Consider the following 23,764-nt stretch of genomic DNA (forward strand, 5'->3'; position numbering starts at 1 on the left):
ATACTACATGGCGCATAATTAAGCAAGGTCGCCCTTTATATGCCTCCCCAGCACTCTTTATTATGTTTGAAGCCCCAATAGGAAAAATCCTTGCTCTAGTTTTGTTTTGATGAAGCACGTAACTGCTGATTGAAATTGACATATTTTACGCATGGTTTTGTTGTTTGGCCATTATTTTGTGACATGTACTTTGACAAAGCTAAACTACCATTTTTCTTTTCATTTTCTCTCTTACATCGTTGTTCTTTGTCTATTCTGTAAAACACTTTTTGGGGAAAGACGAGTGTAACGTTTATGCATGACGTAGTGTTCACATTCACGTAATATTCCATTAGGTAATGGAGAGTGACTTGCAATTTTGTACTGCCCAGATAAATACCACAGTTCTCGGAACTGCCCAGGGAGAATTGATCGTGATCGCATAATGATAGTATCGTAGCTCACGCGACGCATAATTCAAGTGCGTATAAGTTCTCTGTTCTTGCGGTCACAATTCATTCCACATTGTGGAATCGCCTACTCTGCGCTGGGCTTCGTGTAGACGAAGAGAGGAGTCAGGAGTCAGGGAAACGCATATCGCAGTTGAACACGCAGTTCAAACAACACACATTCCTACATGCTGAGACAGTACAAAAGAAGAAAAAAGTTTTAAAGAAGAAAGTAACAACGGTTGCTGAGCAGATGGACGATATAGAAAAGGAGACAGACGCGCAATTTTCCCCAAACCGTCCGAGCTATCCCCGATCTCCCCGACCCCTTTTATTTCACAGTTAATTTCCCCCAATCACTTTGCCCAACTCGGTTTTACTCCTCACGTGACCTTCATTATTCTGCAAAAAATCGCAATTCGGACTCGCTTTCGATTCTATTTCTCATGACTGGCTCCTTTTACAATTAAAACTAAAACGCTTTCCTCCCACTTTTTACTGATTTTTTTACAAGCCCTCCTCAATGGGTTTGCCACAACGGTCAGGAGAAATGTCAGGCAAGGTGACCCCCTTAGCCTGACCCTCTTCCTGATTGCTGTCGACCCGCTTTTTGCTGCCCTTCAAAACCACCCTTCAATTAGGTTTATTCCCGCACCATGCCGCAACGTTCCCAAAGCGGTCGCCTACGCGGACGATGTCACCCTAGCGGTGACCGGCCGCGACCTCGTCACAAATTTGCTAATGTCTCCGGCTTAATCGTGAACCCCGTCAAAACCCAGGAACAGTAAGGCCATAAGCCCATTAAATATACCAATCGGACACCCCAGCTCAATCACTGCGGCATGGCGCAAAGCCACCTCTTTACGCCCCCGTGTCTCCTGTATAAGCGACCCCTTCCCTACGATTCGAAAAGCTAACACGCTACTCCTTCCCAAGATTTCTTATTTATCTAAAAAACATAACTTCTCCCCGAAGAACAGCGAGAAGCGGTAGACAGCATTGTGGCAGGCTTCGTTGGGGGTCACCACAATCCTACCCTTCCCATTCAAACCCTGGGGGCGTCGCGTGACCTTGGCGGGTATGGCGTCGCCAACATACCACTTTACTCAAAACTATTCTTCCTCTTTCCTGTTAAAAATTACTACAAACATAGAATATTAGATACCCCCACAACACCTGCTCTTTCTTTTGGTAAGTTTTTTAATTTATGCACCCGAAATAACCACAACACCCTCTCCTTTTTACAAACATCTTCTAGACCTTACTTTTAAGTTCGCCCCCACTGAATCTGAGTTACTTTCTCCTATGTTAAAACCCCTTCCCTTTTCAGTTGACATATTGGTCCTTAGTTCATCTAAGTCCACATATATCCCCTTTCTTTTAGACAATGACTGCTTTTGTACTTTTTGTTCTACTCAATATGAAACTAATCAACATTTATTTTGTGAATGCACCCATATTCAACCACTTCGTTCCTTAGTTATATTAGTTCTCAGAGCACTCAGGCCACAAAACCCCTATTATTTCGATAATCCTACTTATTTACATTGTAGTTACATTTACAACTCCCTAACGACAATACACCCGAACACTGATTATTATTTTGAACACCACCCACACAATATGAAAAACTCGAAATAAAGTCAAAAAAAATCCCAATGTTGTTGAAAATATCCCCAGAAAACTGACCCAATCCTTCCGGCAATAAGGCCAGATCCCCTCCTCGAGGTGGTACTTGCCAAATCCAGAGATTTTTTAAATAATTAACAGGACCTCACAGAGTGTACCACTTTTTTAGCGCTTTCTTCCCCTCCCTAATAATACTGTAATCCTCCCCTTTTATATTGCGCTCTCTTCTTGTACATATTGTAAATACCTGTTCAATCCTTTTTTTGAGCTAGCTTCCCTTTCTGTTACTCACTGGGCACCATCTAAGTGCCCGAATAAAATATAAAAAAATAAAAAAGGTGAAGGTGCAGCATCTGAAGCTGATGGCTTCAAAAGTTCTTTGCAGGATCTTCAGCATCTGGATGCGTGCACCCAAGCAACTGAAAGCGAGCTGGACTACTTTGATTCCGAAGTCCAATAAACACCTCGAGGATGTCGGAAAGTGGCGACCAATTAACTTCGGGTCGCACCTGGTGAGGCTCTACACCAAGATCCTGGCCAGACGACTACAAGGAGCAGCAACCCTGAATTACCGTAAGAAGGCATTCAGACCCGTGGAGGGTTGTGCGAGAACGTTATATTGCTGAATAGCTATACCAATGACGCTGCGTCGCACGAACTTGGCAGTGGCAATCTTAGCTTTCGATACCGGGAGCCATCATTCCGTTATCCGGGCTCTTAAAAGGCAAAATGTGCCGCAGTTGCTTATTAGCATTGTGGAAGATCTGTATCAAGATTGTTGGACCGTAATAAGTCTTGGTACAGATTCCACTTCGAAAATCCGCGTAAATAGGGAAGTGAAGCAGGGATGCCCGCTGTCGCCTCTTCTTTTCAACTTGGTGATAGACGAACTGTTGGACGAGCTGCCTGATCGCTTGGGCTATAGCATCAAGGGAGTCAATGTGAAGGCATTGGCTTTCGCTGATGATCTAGTCCTGATCGGCAACTCGCCTGAAGGGTTACAGAGCATGATGGAAACCACCAGTGAATTTTTGAAGAAAAGAGGCCTGCGGCTCCAGAAAAATAAATGTACAACCCTCGGGATTACCCACACCCGAGGCAGAACGAGCGCGACGAGAATTCGGACCTCCCCATTCGTGACGATTGGAGAAGATCCAGTTCCCGTTATCCGTCCTGGCGAGTGGACGAAGTACCTGGGGGTGCAAATAGGCCCCTAGGGAACATGCAAGCCTCAAAAGAAAGCGATAAGGGAGAACTTGGAACGGCTGGTGTTCATGCTGCCATTCCAATTTATCCCCAGGTGAAGTTACAGTCTGGCGATTACACCCTAAACGGTGAACACCTCGAACTTCATCGATCCGGAGGTGCGTGAGATCAGAGGCGTTACAGGAAAATATTTATATTTCATAGGATCAAAATTCCGTGTAATCCAACCTTGTATGAAATGTTCGTGATCTTCTTCTTTGTTGAAGTTTGTATAACAATGGTGGAATTTTGCGTCAATAAGTCAAAATTATTGTGAAAAACATCTGCACAGCACTCGAGTTTTCCAAGTTAAAAGTTTGTATTCCAACAAAAGAATCCACAGTTTCAAAAACAGACTCCCGAGTCGTGACTAATTTAACTTACAAAGAATTCAAATTTGCAATCTTGTGGAGTTGAACTGTGAAGGCAACATACCAGAACCCCCTGCAAGTTGAGGGTTGTTGGTGGGATACATTAAACTAAGTTATTTTGTGACCTACACTTTTGTTTGTAGGTATTAATGTTATGACATCTTCCACAGTTAGCTTATCTTTGTAGTCTGATGCAAGTTATTCTAGGAAGTAGTGCAGTACAATGGATATTGAACAAAGTTTTAATATGAAGCTTATTTACCTTGTGTCTCAAGTTTTACAACCCATGTAACCCAGACCATAAAATTAGATGCAAAACAGATTCTGCATGGAGAAACATTGCCCAGGAGGACCAATGTCAAAAGCGTTGGCGTACGCTGCGAACAGCATACGGTAAAAAACACTGGTACCGTATTACAACCAACTATCATTTTTAGATCAAACATAGAGGGTATGTGGATGGTATGTAGTAATAAAAAGGATTTATTGTTCTTCCTGTTTATGTAGATCTGTAGACAACTTTGCTGATGGCAGTAGTTCTCCCCAGTCTTTTTCGACAACCCTGGTATGTGAAATGTTTATAATGTTCAAGTGTGTCTTTCATTATTGTAGCACTTTTGCTCAATACCATGAAAGAAGTTATATTTTTGGTTTATAATATTTAAAGAGGATTCCAGAATTGAAAGTACCAGAGAAGATAATTCATTTTCTTCTGATGCTGCTACTGCAGACATGCCTGCAAATGCAACTCAACCAGAAGAACCAAGTTGCAAAAAAAAGACAAACAGAAAGTACAGGTACGCTTAAGCCTACGCTTTATCAGTGGTCGCCACGCCAAGTGGGGTCGCCTTAACTCACCATATTAAATTTGTTAACGTTTCAATTTATAACCAAAAAAAAGGCTGATACTTTTTTGTTATAGTTAGCAAAGCTTGCTACCTCGTGTCACAATTAAACCATTGTGTTTCAATAATAAAAATCAGAATAGTTGCGACAAGGAGGCAACACCAAATAGTTTTTATGCAGGTGTAGTGTGCATACTGATAAAGTAATTTGTAGCTACGGTTTGCTTTGCAGCTAGTCAGTACAGCTAAATATTATACAAAAATGGCAGCAAAAAATACCAGAAAAAGATCATATGATGAGGCTTTTTTAAACCTTGATTTCACTGAATTTAATGGCAAACCAAAGTGTGTAATCTGTCTTAAAGTTCTAGCAGAAGAATCGATGAAGAAACTTGAACATCATTAAGAAAAGAATCATCCAGTAATGAAGGTAGTTGCGAAAATCATGATTGGGGAAAAAGGAAGCAAAAAATTGGATTCAATTTCACTATCAGCTACATCAGTAAAACGTACGATTAAAGATATGTCCAATGACGTTCTTGACCAAATTGTAATTCAAGTAAATGCTTCTCCATGGTTTTCAAATAGAAGAGTCTACCGATGTTGCCAGCCTGCCTCAACTGTAGCCTATTAGAAGAGAAGTAATGCCATGCTTACTCATCCCACTGCGCAGGCCCGTTATATTTAGCGATCATAGCTCTAATATTCTGATCATAAGGTTCACAGGCTTTGCAGCCAAGCTGGATCAGCGTTGGGCCTGGTTAGCCCAGGGTCGTGAATTCAAACCTCATCGGGAGCTTGATTTTTCAGATCTCGCTCCAACTTGTCGGGAAAAGTGGTTGATCCAGCTTGGCTGCGAAGTCCGTGAACCTATTAGAAAAGTTTCTGTTGTGCAAATCACTGCAGTTGCATACTAGAGGTGAAGATATTCTTTAAGAATAATTCTATATCCTGGAATATATGTGCTTGAATATGTACTGATGGTGCGGCAGCATGTACTGGAATCAATTCGGGAGTGGTAAAAAGAATTCAGGACAAAGCACCAAATGCAAATTGGACGCATTGTTTTTTGCACAGACGCTGCCAAAAATTTATCTGAGGAACTGCATGATACTTTGACAAAGTGTGTAAATTACATTAAAGCGAGGCCACTCAACCAGCGTTTATTTTCCTGTTTGTGTGTGATGAGAGTGATGAGATGAGTGCGGATCACACAGGATTGCTACTGCTGTCACGTGGTCGAGAACTCAAGCGAGTTTATGAACTGCGAAAAGAAATTGTTATTTTCTAGACAAGCAGAATCACTTGGCCTTGGCTGAACAGTTTGATCAGGAAAAGTTCATTACAAACGTGGCTTACTTAGCCGACATATTTCATTCGCTGAACTGTTTGAATCAATCAATGCAGGGTTCTGACTTTACAATTATACTGCTAAAATTACCGCGAGTTTGACATGTTTCCAGAACTACAACAATTCATTGCTGACAGACATTTGTCCATGCAAAATACCATCATTGGACACCTTCAGCAGCTCAGCACAAAGTTTGAGCACTACTATGGCAACATCCTGACGCCGTCCAAAGAACAAGACTGGATAATAGATCCTTTTTCTGTCATAGACTTGAAGGAACTGCCCCTTCGTATTGCTGAAGAACTTACCGACGGCAAACCGCATTTCTTTTAACTCGTTTAAAGCAAAACACCCAAATATTTACTTTTGGGTGTCAATGCACTCAAGGTACCCGACTATGTCAAATCTTGTTATTCAACAACTTATCCCGTTTTCAACCACATGGCTGCGTGAAGCCGGATTCAGCGCAATGAGTATATTAAAAACGAAACATCGTAATCACTTGGAAGTAGAGGATGACATGCGGTTAAAGCTTATGCAAAGACAAGCCGCGGCTTCAAAAACTCGTGGACAGTATGCAGTATGGTGGCCCATCGTTGCCACGACTTTTGACTTACATTTTAGGTAATGTTGTTTTTATTGTGAAAAGCATTGTAAAATAAATTTTTGTTTTGATGTAACAATGTGAAATGTTACGTCATGGAAGAAATGGCGGGAATATAACGACATGAACACGGTTTCTGTGCAGGGTGCGATTATCATGCGCCGAAACTTCCAACTGTTGATTGTATTTTGTTCAATCATGCAGGAAAAAATGGAAATTAAAGTACAAAAAAATAATGTAAATACTATTGTTGTGTACAACAACAAAAATGAAACCGTAAGTGCAAAGTACTATATTCTGCAAATGCATCAAAACAATATGTGTAACAAAGGTCTTTTAAACAGATTCGAAAGAGGTAATACTAATGGCCTACCGGTTTGAAATGTTTGTTAATTTTTTTTAATTTTAGATTTCTGCCATACTCCAAGTTCAGAAAGTTGCAGAGGTATGATTAGGTGTTACATTTCACACACACCTTTTTGGTTTTAAAACTTAGAAATGTTAGTGGTGAAACATGACTGTATGTGCTGAGCTGTAAGTACAAACCTTTTAAAACAAATCTGTATTTTTCCTCTTCACATCATTAATCACAAATAGGAGTAAAATATATTATTCGTAAACTTTATCTTGTCACAAATTAACAAGAAATGTAACTAAGCACTAGCATATCAAAAATTAGCATATTAGGCTCCATCATGTGCATCCAACTTTTGGCTACAAAATGTTATCATTTCATATTTAACGTATCCATTTGTTTGACAGGCAAATGTGGAAAGACAAAGCATAGTAAGCACCATTTATCATATCTACTAAACTCAAGTAGTGTTGTTTTTTCATTAAATTGTACTGGTTCCCATATTGCAGCCTTTTGTTTTACAGCAATATGAGGAATGTACAAGCGTAGTAAGTTTACTTTTTTATTTACAATAAGTTTACTGTTTTCCCGAGCTTTTGTGTTGCTGTTTCCTGAGATTTTACATGACCTATACAGCTAAACTATAGATTATATACATTAATATCCCTTTGTTTTGCAGACCAGTGCAGATACAGTACGTGCATGTTTTTTTCTTACTTTAAACACAAGTTAATTTGGTGAAAATCTGAGTTTGCTTCATAAGTATTTATTTTGCTTGTAACCATAGAGTAATGCAGGAGATCCACAAAACAGTAGTGTGCTGTTAAATTTCTTACTTTAAACACAAGTGAGCTGGCTGAAAGTCTGCTTTTGCTTAACAAAATTATTCCTTTATTTTGTAGAGTAATACAGAAGCTCCACAATCAGTAAGTGTGCTGTTTTATTTGTTACCTCAAGCATTAATTTTATACGTGCCCATTCATTGCTTGTAAAACTATTCCTTTATTTTGTAGAGTAATGCAGAAGCTCCACAATCAGTACGTGTACTGTTTTATTTATTACCTCAAACATGATTTGCTTAAGAAGTATTAATTTTATACGTGCCCATTCATTGCTTGTAAAACTATTCCTTTATTTTGTAGAGTAATGCAGAAGCTCCACAATCAGTATTTATTACCTCAAACATGATTTGCTTAACAAGCATTGCTTGTAAAACTATTCCTTTATTTTGTAGAGTAATGCACAAGCTCCACAATCAGTAAGTGTGCTGTTTTATTTGTTACCTCAAACATGATTTGCTTAACAAGCATTAATTTTATACGTGCCCATTCATTGCTTGTAAAACTATTCCTTTATTTTGTAGAGTAATGCAGAAGCTCCAATTTCAGTAAGTGTGCTGTTATCTTAAGAAGTATTAATTTTATATGTGCCCATTCATTGCTTGTGAAACTATTCCTTTTTTTGTGGAGTAATGCAGAAGCTCCACAATCAGTAAGTGTGCTGTTTTATTTGTTACCTCAAACATGATTTGCTTAACAAGCATTAATTTTATACGTGCCCATTCATTGCTTGTAAAACTATTCCTTTATTTTGTAGAGTAATGCAGAAGCTCCAATTTCAGTAAGTGTGCTGTTATCTTAAGAAGTATTAATTTTATACATGCCCATTCATTGCTTGTAAAACTATTCCTTTATTTTGTAGAGTAATGCAAAAGCTCCACAATCAGTAAGTGTGCTGTTTTATTTGTTACCTCAAACATGATTTGCTTAACAAGTATTAATTTTATACGTGCCCATATTTTGTAGAGTAATGCAGAAGCTCCACAATCAGTAAGTGTACTGTTTTATTTGTTACCTCAAACATGATTTGCTTAACAAGTATTAATTTTATACGTGCCCATATTTTGTAGAGTAAATGCAGAAGACCCACAATCAGTAAGTGTGCTGTGTTATAAACCACACAGAGTAAGAGTACTTTTTATTTTTGACATTAAACACAGTCCCTGGTTTAGATATGTGACAAATCCAAACAAATAGCGTCAATTACAATAAAATACAATGTTTTTAGACAGTTCATCAATTTTTGCTATTAGCCTTTCATCAATAGATTGCAGAAATCCAGCAGCCTTTATTGATGATAGGTAAAGGGTACTTATTGTTTTGGTATTTTCTATGCAAGCACATACCTCCCCAACAACATTTGTTGGAAATTGAATGCTGCAAGTCAGTTCTCTGACCAAGTGTATGACTAAAAAGAAGGTAAATTGCTCATAGATCATTTTTGTTTAAAAAAACAAGTGACAAATTTGGTAGGCCTACATTTCAAATACCTGAAACTGTGTAAACTTTATTATTTCTTGCACATGGATTTTTGCATTGCAATTCATTTTTTTGGTTCCTTGCACAAACAACCTTTTTTTGCATGGATTTGGGTGATCTTTAGGTTTAGGTATGAAAGTTTAGGGGTTTCTGCACATTGACAAAATGTGTTTGTTTGGTTGGAAGAAAGTTGCAACGGGAGTACAAAAGGGAAATTTAAAAATTTTCTAAAAAAGAAGAGTTTTGTCCAAAAAAACAAAAACGGCCAGACAGCACATTGTCTAGTTTACTTATTCGACTACATATATACTGATATATCTAACAAAAGCAAAAAGTTCGATTTTTATTTCGTTGCGTCATTTGTCAGAGAAGTAGGTATTGGTTCGCTTCGTATGACGCAACAAAGAAGACTTTTGTCGTCAGTTCATTGAATTGTGGGTAATGGTGAAAACGTGCAGCGCTGGGTGATTTCTTTTTTAATGTTTTTGTGATATTTTGGAGTTTGTTCTGCAAGGTACGATTCTTGAAGCCAAGACTCCATTGTGAAGTGAAGTGAAAGCGTCGATGACACAAGTGTCTTAAACATTCTTGACCTACAAGAACATGAACAATTGCCTGATTTTGTGTTGTGTGCTAAATTCAGTAGTAACTTGTGGGAAAAATTAAACGAAATGGAATAATTTATACAAATGGCACTGTATTAGTAAAACAATTCAATAAAGGCCGCATCTCTGTATTTCCCTGCGTAACAGAGTAAAATTATGTGTAACAATGCAATGGGTCATGCATGGGCGCCAGTGTTTTGGTTGAATGAGCGCAGATGAACAGGCTGTTGCCAGGGCAGTTTTCAGGGTTATTAGTCAGGCAGTAAATTGGTAGAGGGTGCTGTTGAACATGTAGCTGAAAAACTACCCAAATATTGAGGTAGATTTTGTGGAAAAATGAATCACATAAAGTATGGTCAATTTGTGATTTTCTGTTAGTGCCGACCCTTGACTAGGAATTCCGGCCAAATTTATAATCGAGATAACTACTTTTAACTGCTAAAGTACCCTCCATTTGCGATTAAGTGAAGCCACCAACCCTCTAACTGTCTTTAGGCCCCACCGGGGCTGTTTGTACACCCCCTAGGACTGACAATGTAGCAAAAACCCCCAATGTGCTGTCTTAATGCAGCTGCAATCAATTTTTTTCTGTTCATCAATAGTAGTCCCCCTTCATGAGTCATCAGACCCGGCAATTGTTTTTGGCAAACAAGAGAAACTGTAACCAGGTGCACAATGACAAATGACTTCTAAAAATGCAGTACAAGCATACATTGCTGTTTTTCATGAAAAAAAAAATTGTAAATATTACTCTAACCTAAATGCTTTTGTTGTTACACCAGACAACACTGTTGTGAAAATTTTTAGCATTGATTTGCTTCAATATGTTTGGCCCCAGTTTACATTCAAACTTCAAAATGTGATAAATATTTTGTTTACCATTTACAGTTTTCATGACTGAAACTGACGTATACAGAATATTTCCAAACAAAATTGGGGTGGCCAGAAGGCTACTAGTATATTGAGGTATTTGTGATATGTCTCTTGTATTGGGCACCTTCGGTGTGTAGATGTATTTCAGATGAATCATTCAAAAAACGGAGTAATAAAATTTCTAAATTAGAAGATGGAAGTGTCTCGAAGATTATTGAGAAGTATCCGGAACTAGGGGAAATAAAGTTTGTATGTAAATTTAAACAAAAACAAACAAACTTGTAGGTGTATTAAAACAATTTAAGTTATTGAAAAATATTTGTTATCGTCAGTCGATACTTCGAGAATTAATGACCAATTTAGATGCTGTTTTTGAAATTGAAGAAGGACTGGAGGTACATATCCACATTGCATTTCACTAAATCAATTTATAGTGTGACAACATGTTTTGACCATTTTGTTTATTTTTTTGCAATAAAACTCAAGTAAAGGACAATGGAAAACATTCATAATTTTGTCCAGTTTTGCACCCAGGAGCACAGTCATAGTTGCGTAATAATGTGTGCCTTTGTTGGTCAGTACAGTGCCATTGTCTTGATGTGACGGCGGGCTTTCTTTTAGTTAGTTAGTTGTTGTGATACATGTGCTCTGATTTACCAGCTGCTCTTTATGGATTGCATTAAGGCTTGCTTTACGCCACAGTTCGGTTAGCTGTGTGGCGCTATTTTGTTGGTGAGTCATGTTAGATTACTGTGTTGCAGAAAACCGCGTTATTTTTCGTGATGCGCGTATTTCACTCTGGAAATAAACTGTACGTGGCACTGGCAGTTTAGCAAGCGTAGCCCGAGTGTGCGTCGTAACATCGTTTTCGAACTCCGTATTCGACATTTGCGAACTTTTTGGTCGTTCGGTGGATGGAAACATGGATCCTGCCGAGGACAAACCGAACCCTGACGATAGAGTGAATAAATGGGTGGAGCAAACATCCGAGGCTACTCACTGTAGTAGGAGGCTCTGCTTGTAATAACTTGATGTCAGGTTTTAATCAGGTCATGAAACTCAAAAGTTAGAACTCCCGTCCGGCCTAATGTCAAATGAATTAGTCAAATAGGTTTCTTTGTAAAATGGTTAATTAATCTTGTTAAGAGAGGTCGTAAACAAACAAATATCGGCGCGCTGACTTGAACTCACTGCGACCGAGCAAATGCACCCGACTCATCATGGTTGCGCACGAATTCGGATTTATTACTTCCGTGGCGGATTTCGCCCTATTTACTAATTGGTGACCATCATGCACCAAATTTGCTCGGTATAACTTGTCGCAACTGTTACGTTTACATGTTTACGTAACATGGACATATCATGAACATTGATCACAAATAGCCAAATTACGTCATTAAAGTTCGGGACCTCTCAAATTCGACTTATACTGCGGTAAATAGAGATATGCATTCGTTGGTCACCTCATCCCCTAATGAATGGTAGAATTGTGTTTTTTCAAACATTCCACGCTATTCTCACGCGATCACTTTCACTGACCAACAGTCTTTGTGTTCGCACGAGATCTGTACGCGAACCGTACAGTGATTGTTTACAGAAGGTCCGCTTCTCACATAATTGTTGTAATGCATCGCTTGTTATGGTTTGGTTTTCAAGTAATTGTTTTGTGAAGAGAATGGGCTGCTGTCCATCAGATAAGATAATAGCTTCTGTCGTGGTAATTTCGAACCGACTTGATTTAGTGTATTTCTCGACTAACATCAAGTCTCAATCAGTTTATCTCGTGATCACGTAACTTATAGTTTAGATTCGATATACTCCTCAATATAATCGCGTATCCTTAGTCTAAGGTTTGAAATTAAAATCAGTTTAGGAACACAACGGTCTTATGTCAAATGAATTAGTCAAATAGTATCCAACGTTAAGTTAACAACATTTGGCATATAGGTCGCAACAGCAACACTCTGGTAAACTAGGCAAAGACACCTTCGAAACTGCATGAAATCCTGGTCAATAAATGCGAAATCATACTTGCTGGTTAATCGTATTGCCAAGACACTATCCACTATTGGAGAAGTTCTGGATCATTGCCAGGTTGACAACGGGTGGCTTTAAATTGACAAAATGGATATCAGCAACGAAGAAAGAGAGCTGAAGCTGTACAGGACGTCACGCTTCCTGGTCAAGTGCAGGAAAGAGTCCTTGGGATCGGTTGGAACGTTTCTGACGATGATTTCAGGTTTAATGTCGATTTGCCTGACTAACCTCTGTCCCGCCGCGGAATGCTTGCCATAACAAATTCACTGTTCGACCCCCTAGGGTTTGTAGCACCGGTTGTACTTTAAGCTCGGCTGGACTGGCGACACGTCCCAACCCACTTAAATCCGCCAGATCAAGCTTCGCGTGGAATGACTCTCAAGTCAGGAATGTGGCACGACGGGCCTTCGTTTTTGAAAATGAGCCCAGATAAATGGCCCAATTTGTTTGCAAAGGAACCTGCCGACGAAGCGATTTACAAGAGTTTTGATCTTGCCACATAAGTTGAAGTTTTTCTTACCGCAACGGGATAAAGTACCAACTGACCAGTTCATAGAATACTTTTCGTCGTGGAGACGTCTAAAGGCGATTTTGCGTGTTCGTAATTACCTTAAAAGAAAATAAGGAAATATTTAAATTTTCAAATGCCTCAGTGACTGCAGAGGAGTTACGAGATGCCGAAAACGCGCAACGTAGCACGTTATGGAGGCGCATATAAGGCGTCGCCCATTTACAAGCTGGATCCAGTGCTGGTGAATGGCGTGTTACGAGTGGGAGGAAGATTGGAAAACGCCCCAATAAGCTACGAAGCGAGACATCCTGCAATTATTCCACACTCATCGACTACCACTGCAATGAGCTAGGCCATTCCGGCGTTAATGCTCGCTAAATTCTATTTGTCAAAAATTTTGGATCGTTAATGCTCGGGTGGCAACGCGTAGAGTCCTGAGCAAGTGCTTGGTTTGCGCATGGCTGATCTGCCGCTGTGCAGACTTCAAGTCGACGAGCCACCTTTTACGCATACAGGAATTGACTTTTTTGGTCCGTTTACAGTAAGAGCGCGTCGTAGCGACGTCAAGCGATACGGCTGCGTTTTTACGTGCACGACTACTCGCGCGATCCATTTGGAGGTTGCACTGGATCTTTCAACGTCGTTTATCAACGCCATGCGACGTTTCATCGCTCGCCGCGGTCCTGTTTTTCATTTGTATTCAGACAACGGGACGAAGTTTGTGGGCGCTGAGCGCGTCCTTCGAGAAAACCAAAGACAAATCAACAGCTTTCTGCGACAGAAAGCGATCTCCTGGACGTAATAGTCCACCGGCTGCAAGTCAGCACGTGACATCTCTTCATCTTTGTTTACGGCCATAACGTGAGAAGCAGATGTAATGTGCTTCTTCACACTGTCGCGTTTCACTGACTCGGACCACGCTGCATTGTAGTTTTTCATTTACTTTATACGTTCATTAAACTTTTCGCATATTTCACATTTTATGCGTAAAGCTTTGCCACTGACCATGGTTAACTCCAAATTCTTTTTCCCACTTACAGACTGTAGCTACTTTTGCAGAATACATCGCTATCGTTTCACTGACAAAGCATTTAGGTTACCACAAGATAGTGAACAAAGAAAGGTAGATAAGGAAACTAGCCGAAAAAAACTTGCAGCAAGGATATGTTGACAGGAATAGGGCGAAAATACTGCACCTAATTTATAATCAGCTTCGTAAAATTGTTTCGCAATAATTCCGAAAACGGGTCGCAACAACTCTAAAACGGTTCGCAATTTGCGAACTGCTAATTCGAACCCTGCTTCTCCTATGTATATTTATTGGCTCCTTTTCGAGCACTTGCAGCATCGAAGAAGAGTTACTAAATAAATTACCACCATATCCGATCTATAAAAGAGGAAGACGCTATTATCCCAAGTAGAATGAGAAGGCAAATTGTAAATATCTTTTTGTGTTCTGTTGTTTTGTTGCAAAAATTTGCTGTGCGGTTTTAATTTTTAGTTATCCGATACCAATAATTTTCAACCCGGGGTTCCATTGACAATATTTTTTAAAACCACAATATAACCTCAGAGACGGACAAATTCAACTTGTTAGTTGCTTCATTCAAACAGGAACAAGTCGAACTCGTTCCGGAAGTGATTTTAGCGTGGGAAGGCTCCACCCTTAAAGCGACGACACAAACCCAATTTCTGAAATCCACGAACTGTTTCACCAAACCCCACTTGACAACAAACGACCCAGCACCTTGCTTAACAAAATGAAAGGTCTTATCAGTAGCTCATCGTATAAACTGAGCTCTGATCAGATGTTACAAGTGACCTACTTTTTTATCACCACAGGCGTATGTTAGCACCAGAGGTTTCTGCTGTTCGGCCAGTTTTATCGTTTTTAGCGTCTAACTATGTTTTTTCTGTTTATTTTGTTTGTAGAACTGAAGATGCTTTAATAAAAAGAGAAACATGTTTTCTAAAACCAGAAGCGTGGACACAAAGTTGTTCTAGTAACATTTAAAATTGTTGTAGATGTACATTTAGTTTTACGCAGAAAACAATCACCGTCGCAGCAAAACCAAGACGATAACTATTAAATTCTTTACACATTTGGCACAAACGGACCGAAGGAGTAAGGCTTTCCTGCAGAACTCGAACTCGCATCCTTTTTTCATTGTAACTTGTTAAATACCCGTTCGCACTTTTCTCTGTCAATTCACCCAGCAACAGATTAGCAAGTTTGTGTATCATGCAAACGAGCATGCTTTTGCAGGTTGTGACAATGAAACATTAAATTGGATGTGTCATGTAAAATTGCATTGTTGATTCTAGTCTAGTTGGCATTTATAAAGTGCACTAGTTGCAAGTTTTAAAGTAATATATTTCGAATATTTTTGCAAAATTCGGCAAAACGCATAGTTTAGTATGTGCTGGTATAAAAACTGTACGAACACTACAAATATGTTCCTTATATTTTTTTAATGTCTTAGAATAGAAATAGGAAAACTTTACACAACAGTTGTGCCACAATCAAATTTCACAGTACTAACTAAAATTAGTTTGCATTGAAGCCGCGCTAAACTCGACAATAGAATTCAGTTGTGTGAATGCTGTATGTTCCTTTCAGCATTTCGCAGCAGTAGTCGATTACGTTTATCTTCATAAACAGTTCCTGCTTCACTGAACGTTCTTTCACCATATACTGATGATGCAGGAGCACACAAGTACTTCCTAGCAATAAGTGACAGCATTGGGAAGGTCGATGTATGTTTCTTCCACCATACGTTTGGGTCCATGCAACGCGGAATTAAAGGCAATGCTAAATAAGAATCCAATTCCGAACTGATCCTAGTAAGCTCTGTAGATAAAAGCGCTTTATTCAGATCATGTGATTCCACCTGCATGTCGTGTACTATCTCGGTAAAACAAGACCATATATCACTCTCTGCTTTAGACAAAGTGCTAGCAGGCGATTCCTCCTTCGGCGAACAACTGCTTTCTCTGCTACCTTCATGTGATGCAGTCATATGCTGCAGCTCTTCGATCAAAATCAGTTTGGCATGGCAGTGAGCATTTCCATCGAAAAAAACACTTTCAAACCGGGGATCAATTATAGTTGAAATGAGCATGTGTTTGTTTTGAAAAGCGCTTGCAAAACGTTTTTCTACAGACTGTAACAAATCCTCCTTTATGCTTCGAATTTCACTATCGTGTACTGCTTTGGATAAATAACGCTTCAAGGCAGCGACACTTGGTATAACTTCTGATAGAAGTGAGAAATTTTTACTCACTAATTTGGTTAATTCTTCAAATGGATGAAGAATCTGAGCCAAGTTGAATAGCGCGTTTGATCCGAATTAAACGATCAAGTATATAATATGTGGAGTTCCACCTCGTTCTAATATCTTGTATGGGTTGGAGTTTATCCATTTTAAGATCGTCTTGGATTCCTTTTAGAGAGAAGAATGTTCAAAATAGCCTACAATCTTTCGACATCTTGCCAACATTTTCTTTAAACACAGAATCATTGATGTGAATGAAGCAATGCACGGTATCACAACGTGTATTTTTTCTCAAATTCGGAAGAAATCCAATGCCCACCGAGACTGATGAAAGACTCGATATTGTTTGGTGCCGTCCAAATATTAGATGTGAGTGAAATGTGTACAGCAGCGTTTAAACTACTTTGAATCATCTGTCTTTGATCTTCATAAATCTTCGGCAGCATAGCTTCGGAAATAAATTAATGAACGAAATCACGGCTGGTTATCTATCGCCATCATATGATCGATTGGCCAGGGTTTTGCTGAGCGCAGCTTTTCTAAAATTGTTACCTTCGTTGGTACCAATTTGGAACATGTAGGGTTCATATTCAGAAGAATGGCTAATTAGCGACGAGGTTGTCCATGTTCGAGAACTACCTTTTCTTCCTCGCGATACGCGAGATCTTATGACGTCGACGCACAGTTTGCATACAGCTGTAGAAGGATCGGACTTTTCAACCATAAAAAAATCCATAACTCTCTGACAAACTGAGTTGTGCGTCACTATTTTATATTACATGATAGAGTAGATTCACAGTGCATGTTAAGACTGTTTCGGTGCATCACTAATGACTTTGCCACATAAACTTTGTTTTGATTTGTGCTACTTCACTGTTTGTGTTAAATTTGTGGATGGCTCAAATGATGTTGTGCCAAAGAATATGATGATTTCAAAAACTGCTTGTAAATGGCCAATTCATGTACGAAACGTTTAGGAACTTTCCAAAAAACAAACGGAGCATGGAATTCCAGTAAACAAGTGCTTTTAGGTACATGTGAAGCGAAAATCTACACTCATTTGAGGAAGCAACCACTGCATATATTAGCAAAGGCTCATCCGGACTGATGTTATACACAGAAAGTAAACGAGAGTAACTTTGTGTGCGTTTTATGTACATTGCATTTTGTCATAAATACAGAAGGCCCAAAGACTGCTCAGCTGTTTTTGCATAAAGGCGGCTGTGCACAGACTGCGTATTGCGTTTCCGTGCGTAAATCGCATCTAAAAACGGATCGACAGAATACCGAACCATCCGTTAAGGACATTGTACACAGACCAAGGACCGATGACTGCTGCTGCTGCGCACATGTACAAAACAATTGCAGATCAGTGGTTTTTCTTTGATTGGTGCCTATGAAGTAAAATGGTGAACTTGTTGAGGGAGCTTGGCGACAAGAGGAAACTGCATGTCTTCCCAACATCAAAAATTTCACCACCATTCCTTGTATGCAAGGCATATAAGGGACTTACTTCAGCAGCAGCCAGGGGGAAGTACAACATAGTTTCACAGGGCACAACCCTTGTTTTTTTCGTAATAAAATAACAGTGAATGCATAAAATGGAACTAAAGAAAGTGAAATGAAAAGAACAGTACCAATACTTGTGCATCTGCCAGTATTAGAGTAATGGCAATGCATATAATCTTTGTTCTATAATTTTAGCATAATGGAATGCAAAGCATTAGTTGTGTGCAAAGTTTCACCCAATTGTTCCCGTGCAAAATCATTGCACGTATCCTCTTGCTGTTTGCAGAAAATGGAAATTGGAGCTCAAGGGGTAAGTGGGCTGATTATGATATTTCGGGACTTGGCATTTCAATTTCGTGTCTGGGTTTTAAAACCAAAGACTTCACTAAGCCGACAAGTGTTGGGCGTACATTCATCAATGGAAGGTCACATCATCCCCAGCACATCTTTAAGGCAATTGTGTACGGGGAGGCTGTAAGGATGCGCCGCTTAAATGAGCAGCAAGAAGATTACATTGAGTACGAAAATACTCATTGCTATTGCGCGTAATTGGAAGGAGAGGTTTGGGCCTAAAAACAACCACGAGGAAAATACCGGCGCCGACAAGTGTATATACTGGGGTACATCCTTCCCAAGCTATATGTCGCTTTCTGCCAAAGAACTGGAACCGAATGCCAGGGTAACTTTTAAAAAACCACGGACATTGCAAAGTTGGCTAACTTCCTTTATAGCAACTGCCACAGTCACCCACACGGGGCCGGGCTATTCAAAGCCTTGTGGTAGCTGCGGCCTGTGTGGACACTTCATGGTGGACGAGGTTCATCATGTCGGCACTCCGTCTGGTTTGGTGAAGCTCCACGACCAATTAAGCGAAAAACAAGTTTTCCACCAGATGGAACCAACATCGACAAATGTGGAGAACTTTTAACACCAGGGCCACGGGTGACAAAAGTGCTTTACTCCGCCATTACGAAGTACACCACCATCAACAATTCAGCGAAAGACCAAAGCTAGCTGAATGCTACTCGTCCATGGACCAATTGGACATATACGAGGACAAATGGCACAAACACTTAAACGCAAAAATCAACATTCAAAAATTAATTTTATTACAATCTTTTTATCGTTGTTTCACCTGATTAACCAATGTACGCCTGTGGTGATAAAAAAGTAGGTCACTTGTAACATCTGATCAGAGCGTCGTGCAGTATGTTAGCACCAGAGGTTTCTACTGTTCGGCCAGTTTTATCATTTTTAGCGTCTAACTATGTCTTTTCTGTTTATTTTGTTTGTAGAACTGAAGATGCTTTAATAAAAAGCGAAACATGTTTTCTAAGCGTGGACACAAAGTTGTTGTAGTAACATTTAAAATTGAATTGATGGTTAACTTGTGTCACGTGAAAGAAGTGCTGCTGGTTAGGTAGATTTCATGAAGTAAAAACATTTTATTGCTCCTCCAGCAAATCACTCTGAATGGATGGAAATTGCAAATGAATACCGATGTGTATCGGAAGTATTGATGGGAAACATGTTGCCATACAAAAACCAGACAAGCATTATTCTCCAATAAGTAAATACTTTGAAGATGGTATAGACATTCCTCCACCTGCTATGCTTCCTTCCTCAAATGTGCTTTTCCATTATTTAATGCGACCATTTCCTGATCGAGGTCTTTCAGATGACAAAAAAAATATTTAACTACAGATTAAGTCGAGCTCGGCGCTGTATAGGTAAAATTATATTTGCATGTTTAATTTACAGCAGCTTAACCTTTATTTTTGCAGAAAATGCCTTTGGTATTCTTGCTCAAAGATGGCGGGTACTTAGATCAACAATAATGGCAAACGTTGAAACTGCACCTTGAGGAAGCCTTGTTGAATAACAGGCGAAACGTCGGTGAATAAAGTTACGTTTTATCTTTGCCAGAAGAACAGATTATTAAGTTGAAACTGCAACTTAAGATGTCAAGGCTACTGTGGTTTTACATAATTGGTTGCAGGGCAAAAATTTAAGAAGTCTATAGAAACTAGGGAATACATTGGTGCCAATGATGTTGACCATGAAAGAACAGTGAATGCATACGCAAATTGGAGAGGTATTGAAAGAAATGAAAGAACACTGCAAATGAATAGAACAGAACACTGGCAGTAAAATACTAAAGAAAGTGAACAGTGAAATGAAAAGAACAGTACCAATACTTGTGTTGTGTGTCAGGAAAGCAGTTTTTATACAAATTAATACAAAGCTATACAATCTCCGCACTTTCCTGCATCTCAACTTTGTCATAATCTGCCAGTACTTGAGTAATGGCTACAAAAGCTTTATGCATGTTATTTGGCATTGCATCTAATCGTTGTTCAATGATTTTGGCATAATGGAATGCCATGGTACTTAAGAGGGCGTTGGTTGCATCCAAAGTTTCACCCAATTGTTCCTATGCAAAATCATTGCAATTAAATGATATAAATTATTTTAAACATCCTTTTGTTAATTTAAAACACTATTTTTTAGTGTTAATTTAAATCCTTCTCTTTTTACCAACTGAACTGGGTGAACGACCAGTTAATGCTTGTGGCTTTCGTTTTTTGGGGGTTTGTAAACCTTCAGGTGTTCCAATTTCATGTACTTCAGACTGTAGCGTCTCGTGTTGGTCGTAAAACAATTCCTTGTAGTAACCGCATTTTGTTTAGACTATCGCCACATTGTCGCCAAACCCCGTTGCATGTATTGTGTATCGTTTTCTCGTCTTTTTACTTCCCCTTTTGTTTTCCAATCACCGAACTCGTACCTGCACCGCCGATAACAACCACTGCTTGGAACCTCTAATCATTCTTTCTCTCTTCTCTTACACCTTCGTCCTTTACAAGGCGTCACATTCCCTATCTTTATACATAAACGTTGAAACAGTACGAATAAAACATCGCGGATTTTTAGTTACGTTAATCGGTGAGACGTATTGTATGCTGTGTGAGAGGTTAGCCGGCGAATACATTGTCAACAGACCTACATATATTTAAACTGGTAAGAAACAGAGAATAATTTCGTACATGGAGTCAGACTGTTAGTATATGAAGGTTCGGTTTTTGTCGCTTTACTAGCATTGGATTTCTTTTGAGTCAGATAGCGCATTAGTAATATTAAGGCAAGTAATCGAACGCTTCAAGACTGTTTACCTGAAGTACCAGGACTGATGCCTAAAAAAATACAAGACCTTACCATAACAGTTTATTAACATGTTGTTGACTGTATTACCAATGTCTGCTGCCTCACAAAAAGCGGAGTAAACTTGTTGTTCTTCTGCTGTCAAAGTTGGGTCCTCTTGCAAAATGTTAGACTCAGTCCTAAACATGCAGGAAGTTCAGATACAACCAAATAAGTTTTATAACAATATTGCCTGCGATGCTTTGTATAATTGTCCAAATACATCACTGATGAAAAGTATGGCCAGGTTAGTGTAGGTATGTAACCAGAGCCACTTGGTCTATCTGCTTCTTTCTGTTTGCGTACGGACGAAAACGGACCGAAACGCATCCTGTGTACAACCACCTTAAAACTATATGGCTCATAACATAGACCGCATTATAATTTTGTTTGTAAATCCAGTATGACAAAGGAAATTTTCAGCATTTTGCCTGTTTTTCATCAGACCGCTAACACCAAGGAAGCGGAAGGCTGATAAGGAAGACAGTACAGCAACTCTGTCACGGCAAATGACGAAGTTGTACCCAAACAATTATGGCTTCCAGCAGGCAATGAGACAGTGGTTAGTTTATATTTATGATATTTGTATTGCTTAATTTTGTCTTACGGTAAAATTGTTGTAAAGTTAACAGTAAACCTTGAATGTTAGTTCAAACTTTCCATTCCATAACTTTCCATAGCGTTACACAATTGCGCAAGCCAGGAAGCCACCGTTTATGTGACGATTGGCGTTCGTATTTTGCGATTCTCGCCCACAATAGTTTATACTTACCGTTGAAAAATTCCTGGATACGCCCCTGGTCATGCTTACAAGACATACTCATTAAGAAAAGAGCAAATGCCATTATTAAAGATCTATTATCAAACAATGATGGACAATTGGTGAAAGAAATGGCTTGCAGCATAAGGTAGAAAATAGTGTAAACATAAAATAATCTTTACTTTTTATGATTAAGGCTGCTGGATTTCTACAACCTGTTGATGAAAGGTTGATTGCAAAAATAGATGAACTGGTTCATGAGGGAGTGATCAATACTGAGGAAATTTTGCGAAGCCTAAATCGCTATGTAGTCCATGAACTATTTAAAAACGAAAAGGGGCCAGTCTTTTCAAATAGACGATTTTATCCTACAAAAAAGGATGTGCAAAATCATTACTACAAAGCTTTTTCAAAATACAGGTTGGCAAAAATCGATCAAACCAATGAGTGGAAACAAAGTGGCGATGCAGATGATAAAATATATTATCGCCCATATGTTGCCAGCAAGATACCTGATGTTATTGGGAATGGAGAATCAGCACCAGTAATTCAATCAGAACAAACTATGTTGTTTGTACACCAGTTTGCCTGGCAGCGCAGATTGCTTGTTCGATATGGGCAAGATATTTGTTTACTGGATAGCACATACAAAACATCCAAATATGCCCTTCCTTTAAACAAATGTTGGCTATCAAGTTGTGGCCAGCTTCATTACACAAAATGAACGGCAATTAGACATTGAAGAGGCACTGTCTATCTTATCACCTTCTTGGAAACCAAATTTCTTTATGGTTGATAAATGTGATGCAGAAATACATGCAATTGAAAGTGTTTTTGCCGGTATACATGTTCCTCTCTGTAGTTTGTAAGACATAATTTGATATGATAAATTTACTTACAGATACAAGGAGAACAGTGGGTAAGAAAGTCTGACAATAATGTTGGCCAACATAAGGACGAAGTGCTTGCACTCGTGAGAAATATAGCAAGTGCTGAATGTGAAGAGAGTTATGAAAAAGCGTTGCAACTCTTGCAGTCGACACATTGGAAAAACAATGTAAAACTGCAAAAGTACTTCACTAATATTTGGCTGAAAGAAAAAAAGTATGTTATATAGCAGCTATAGAATAGTTTCATAATGTAAAAACCAACATATTTTAGCGATGGTTATGGTTACATCGAGCCGACCAGTTAAAGGTTCTCGTTCGCACAAACAATGGTGTGGAGAGACAAAATCGTGTTTTGAAAGAATGTCATGTCAGATTTAGGACAGACAGGAATTTCTGCCAAATGGATGGAACAAGTAAGTTAAAATATTACACGGTAAAAATCAAATATAAAGAATTATTTTATGCAGGTATAAACAAGAAAACTTAAAATCTTCAAGCAATTATAGAAGTTACCACAAAAACATTCCCATCTTTCTCCAAAATCGTCCTAGGAAGGTGGTAAAACATTGCATAAAACGTATAGGAGAGTCTGAAAATTTGTAGACTAGGCGATGATGTTTTTACTGTTGTAAGCAGTTCCACTTCACAAGTCTACACTGTAAAATTGGGCAATGGTATCATGTTTCCAAAATGCACTGGTCTTGTTTTTACGCTAAATTTCTTACCATGCAAGCACATATTTGCAGTTTTTAAAAAGTTTTTAGATGTTGGTTGGTTTAGCCTACCGGAGTGGTACCACAGCTCAGTGTACATGGTTTTGGATCCTGCTGTTGTGGATCAAATTTCGACCACAACTTTTTCCCAAGACATGCAAAATGAATAAGTTGTTGACCTATTAACATCATGGCCTGCAAAACCTGCCAGCAATACATCAGAAAACATTGAGAATTTGGAATC

At 39.0% G+C, this 23,764-nt stretch overlaps 1 protein-coding gene and 1 pseudogene across 1 annotated transcript; one reads left to right on the forward strand and one right to left on the reverse strand.

The window, feature by feature from the left end:
* Nucleotides 1-3,896: 3,896 nt before the first annotated feature.
* On the forward strand, nt 3,897-6,202 carry LOC145890328 (uncharacterized; annotated as a pseudogene).
* A 1,267-nt stretch (nt 6,203-7,469) lies between these two features.
* On the reverse strand, nt 7,470-20,786 carry LOC145890329 (zinc finger BED domain-containing protein 4-like). Its single transcript, XM_082981325.1, has 5 exons — nt 20,745-20,786; nt 20,499-20,621; nt 20,208-20,390; nt 15,784-16,489; nt 7,470-7,525 (listed from the first exon to the last, which is right to left on the reverse strand). The coding sequence occupies exons 1-5, from the start codon at nt 20,784-20,786 to the stop codon at nt 7,470-7,472; spliced, it is 1,110 nt and encodes a 369-aa protein (XP_082837451.1).
* Between the last annotated feature and the right edge of the window lie 2,978 nt (nt 20,787-23,764).

This window comes from Ascidia mentula, chromosome 2 (assembly GCF_947561715.1).
Source record: "Ascidia mentula chromosome 2, kaAscMent1.1, whole genome shotgun sequence".
NCBI lineage: Eukaryota > Metazoa > Chordata > Ascidiacea > Phlebobranchia > Ascidiidae > Ascidia > Ascidia mentula.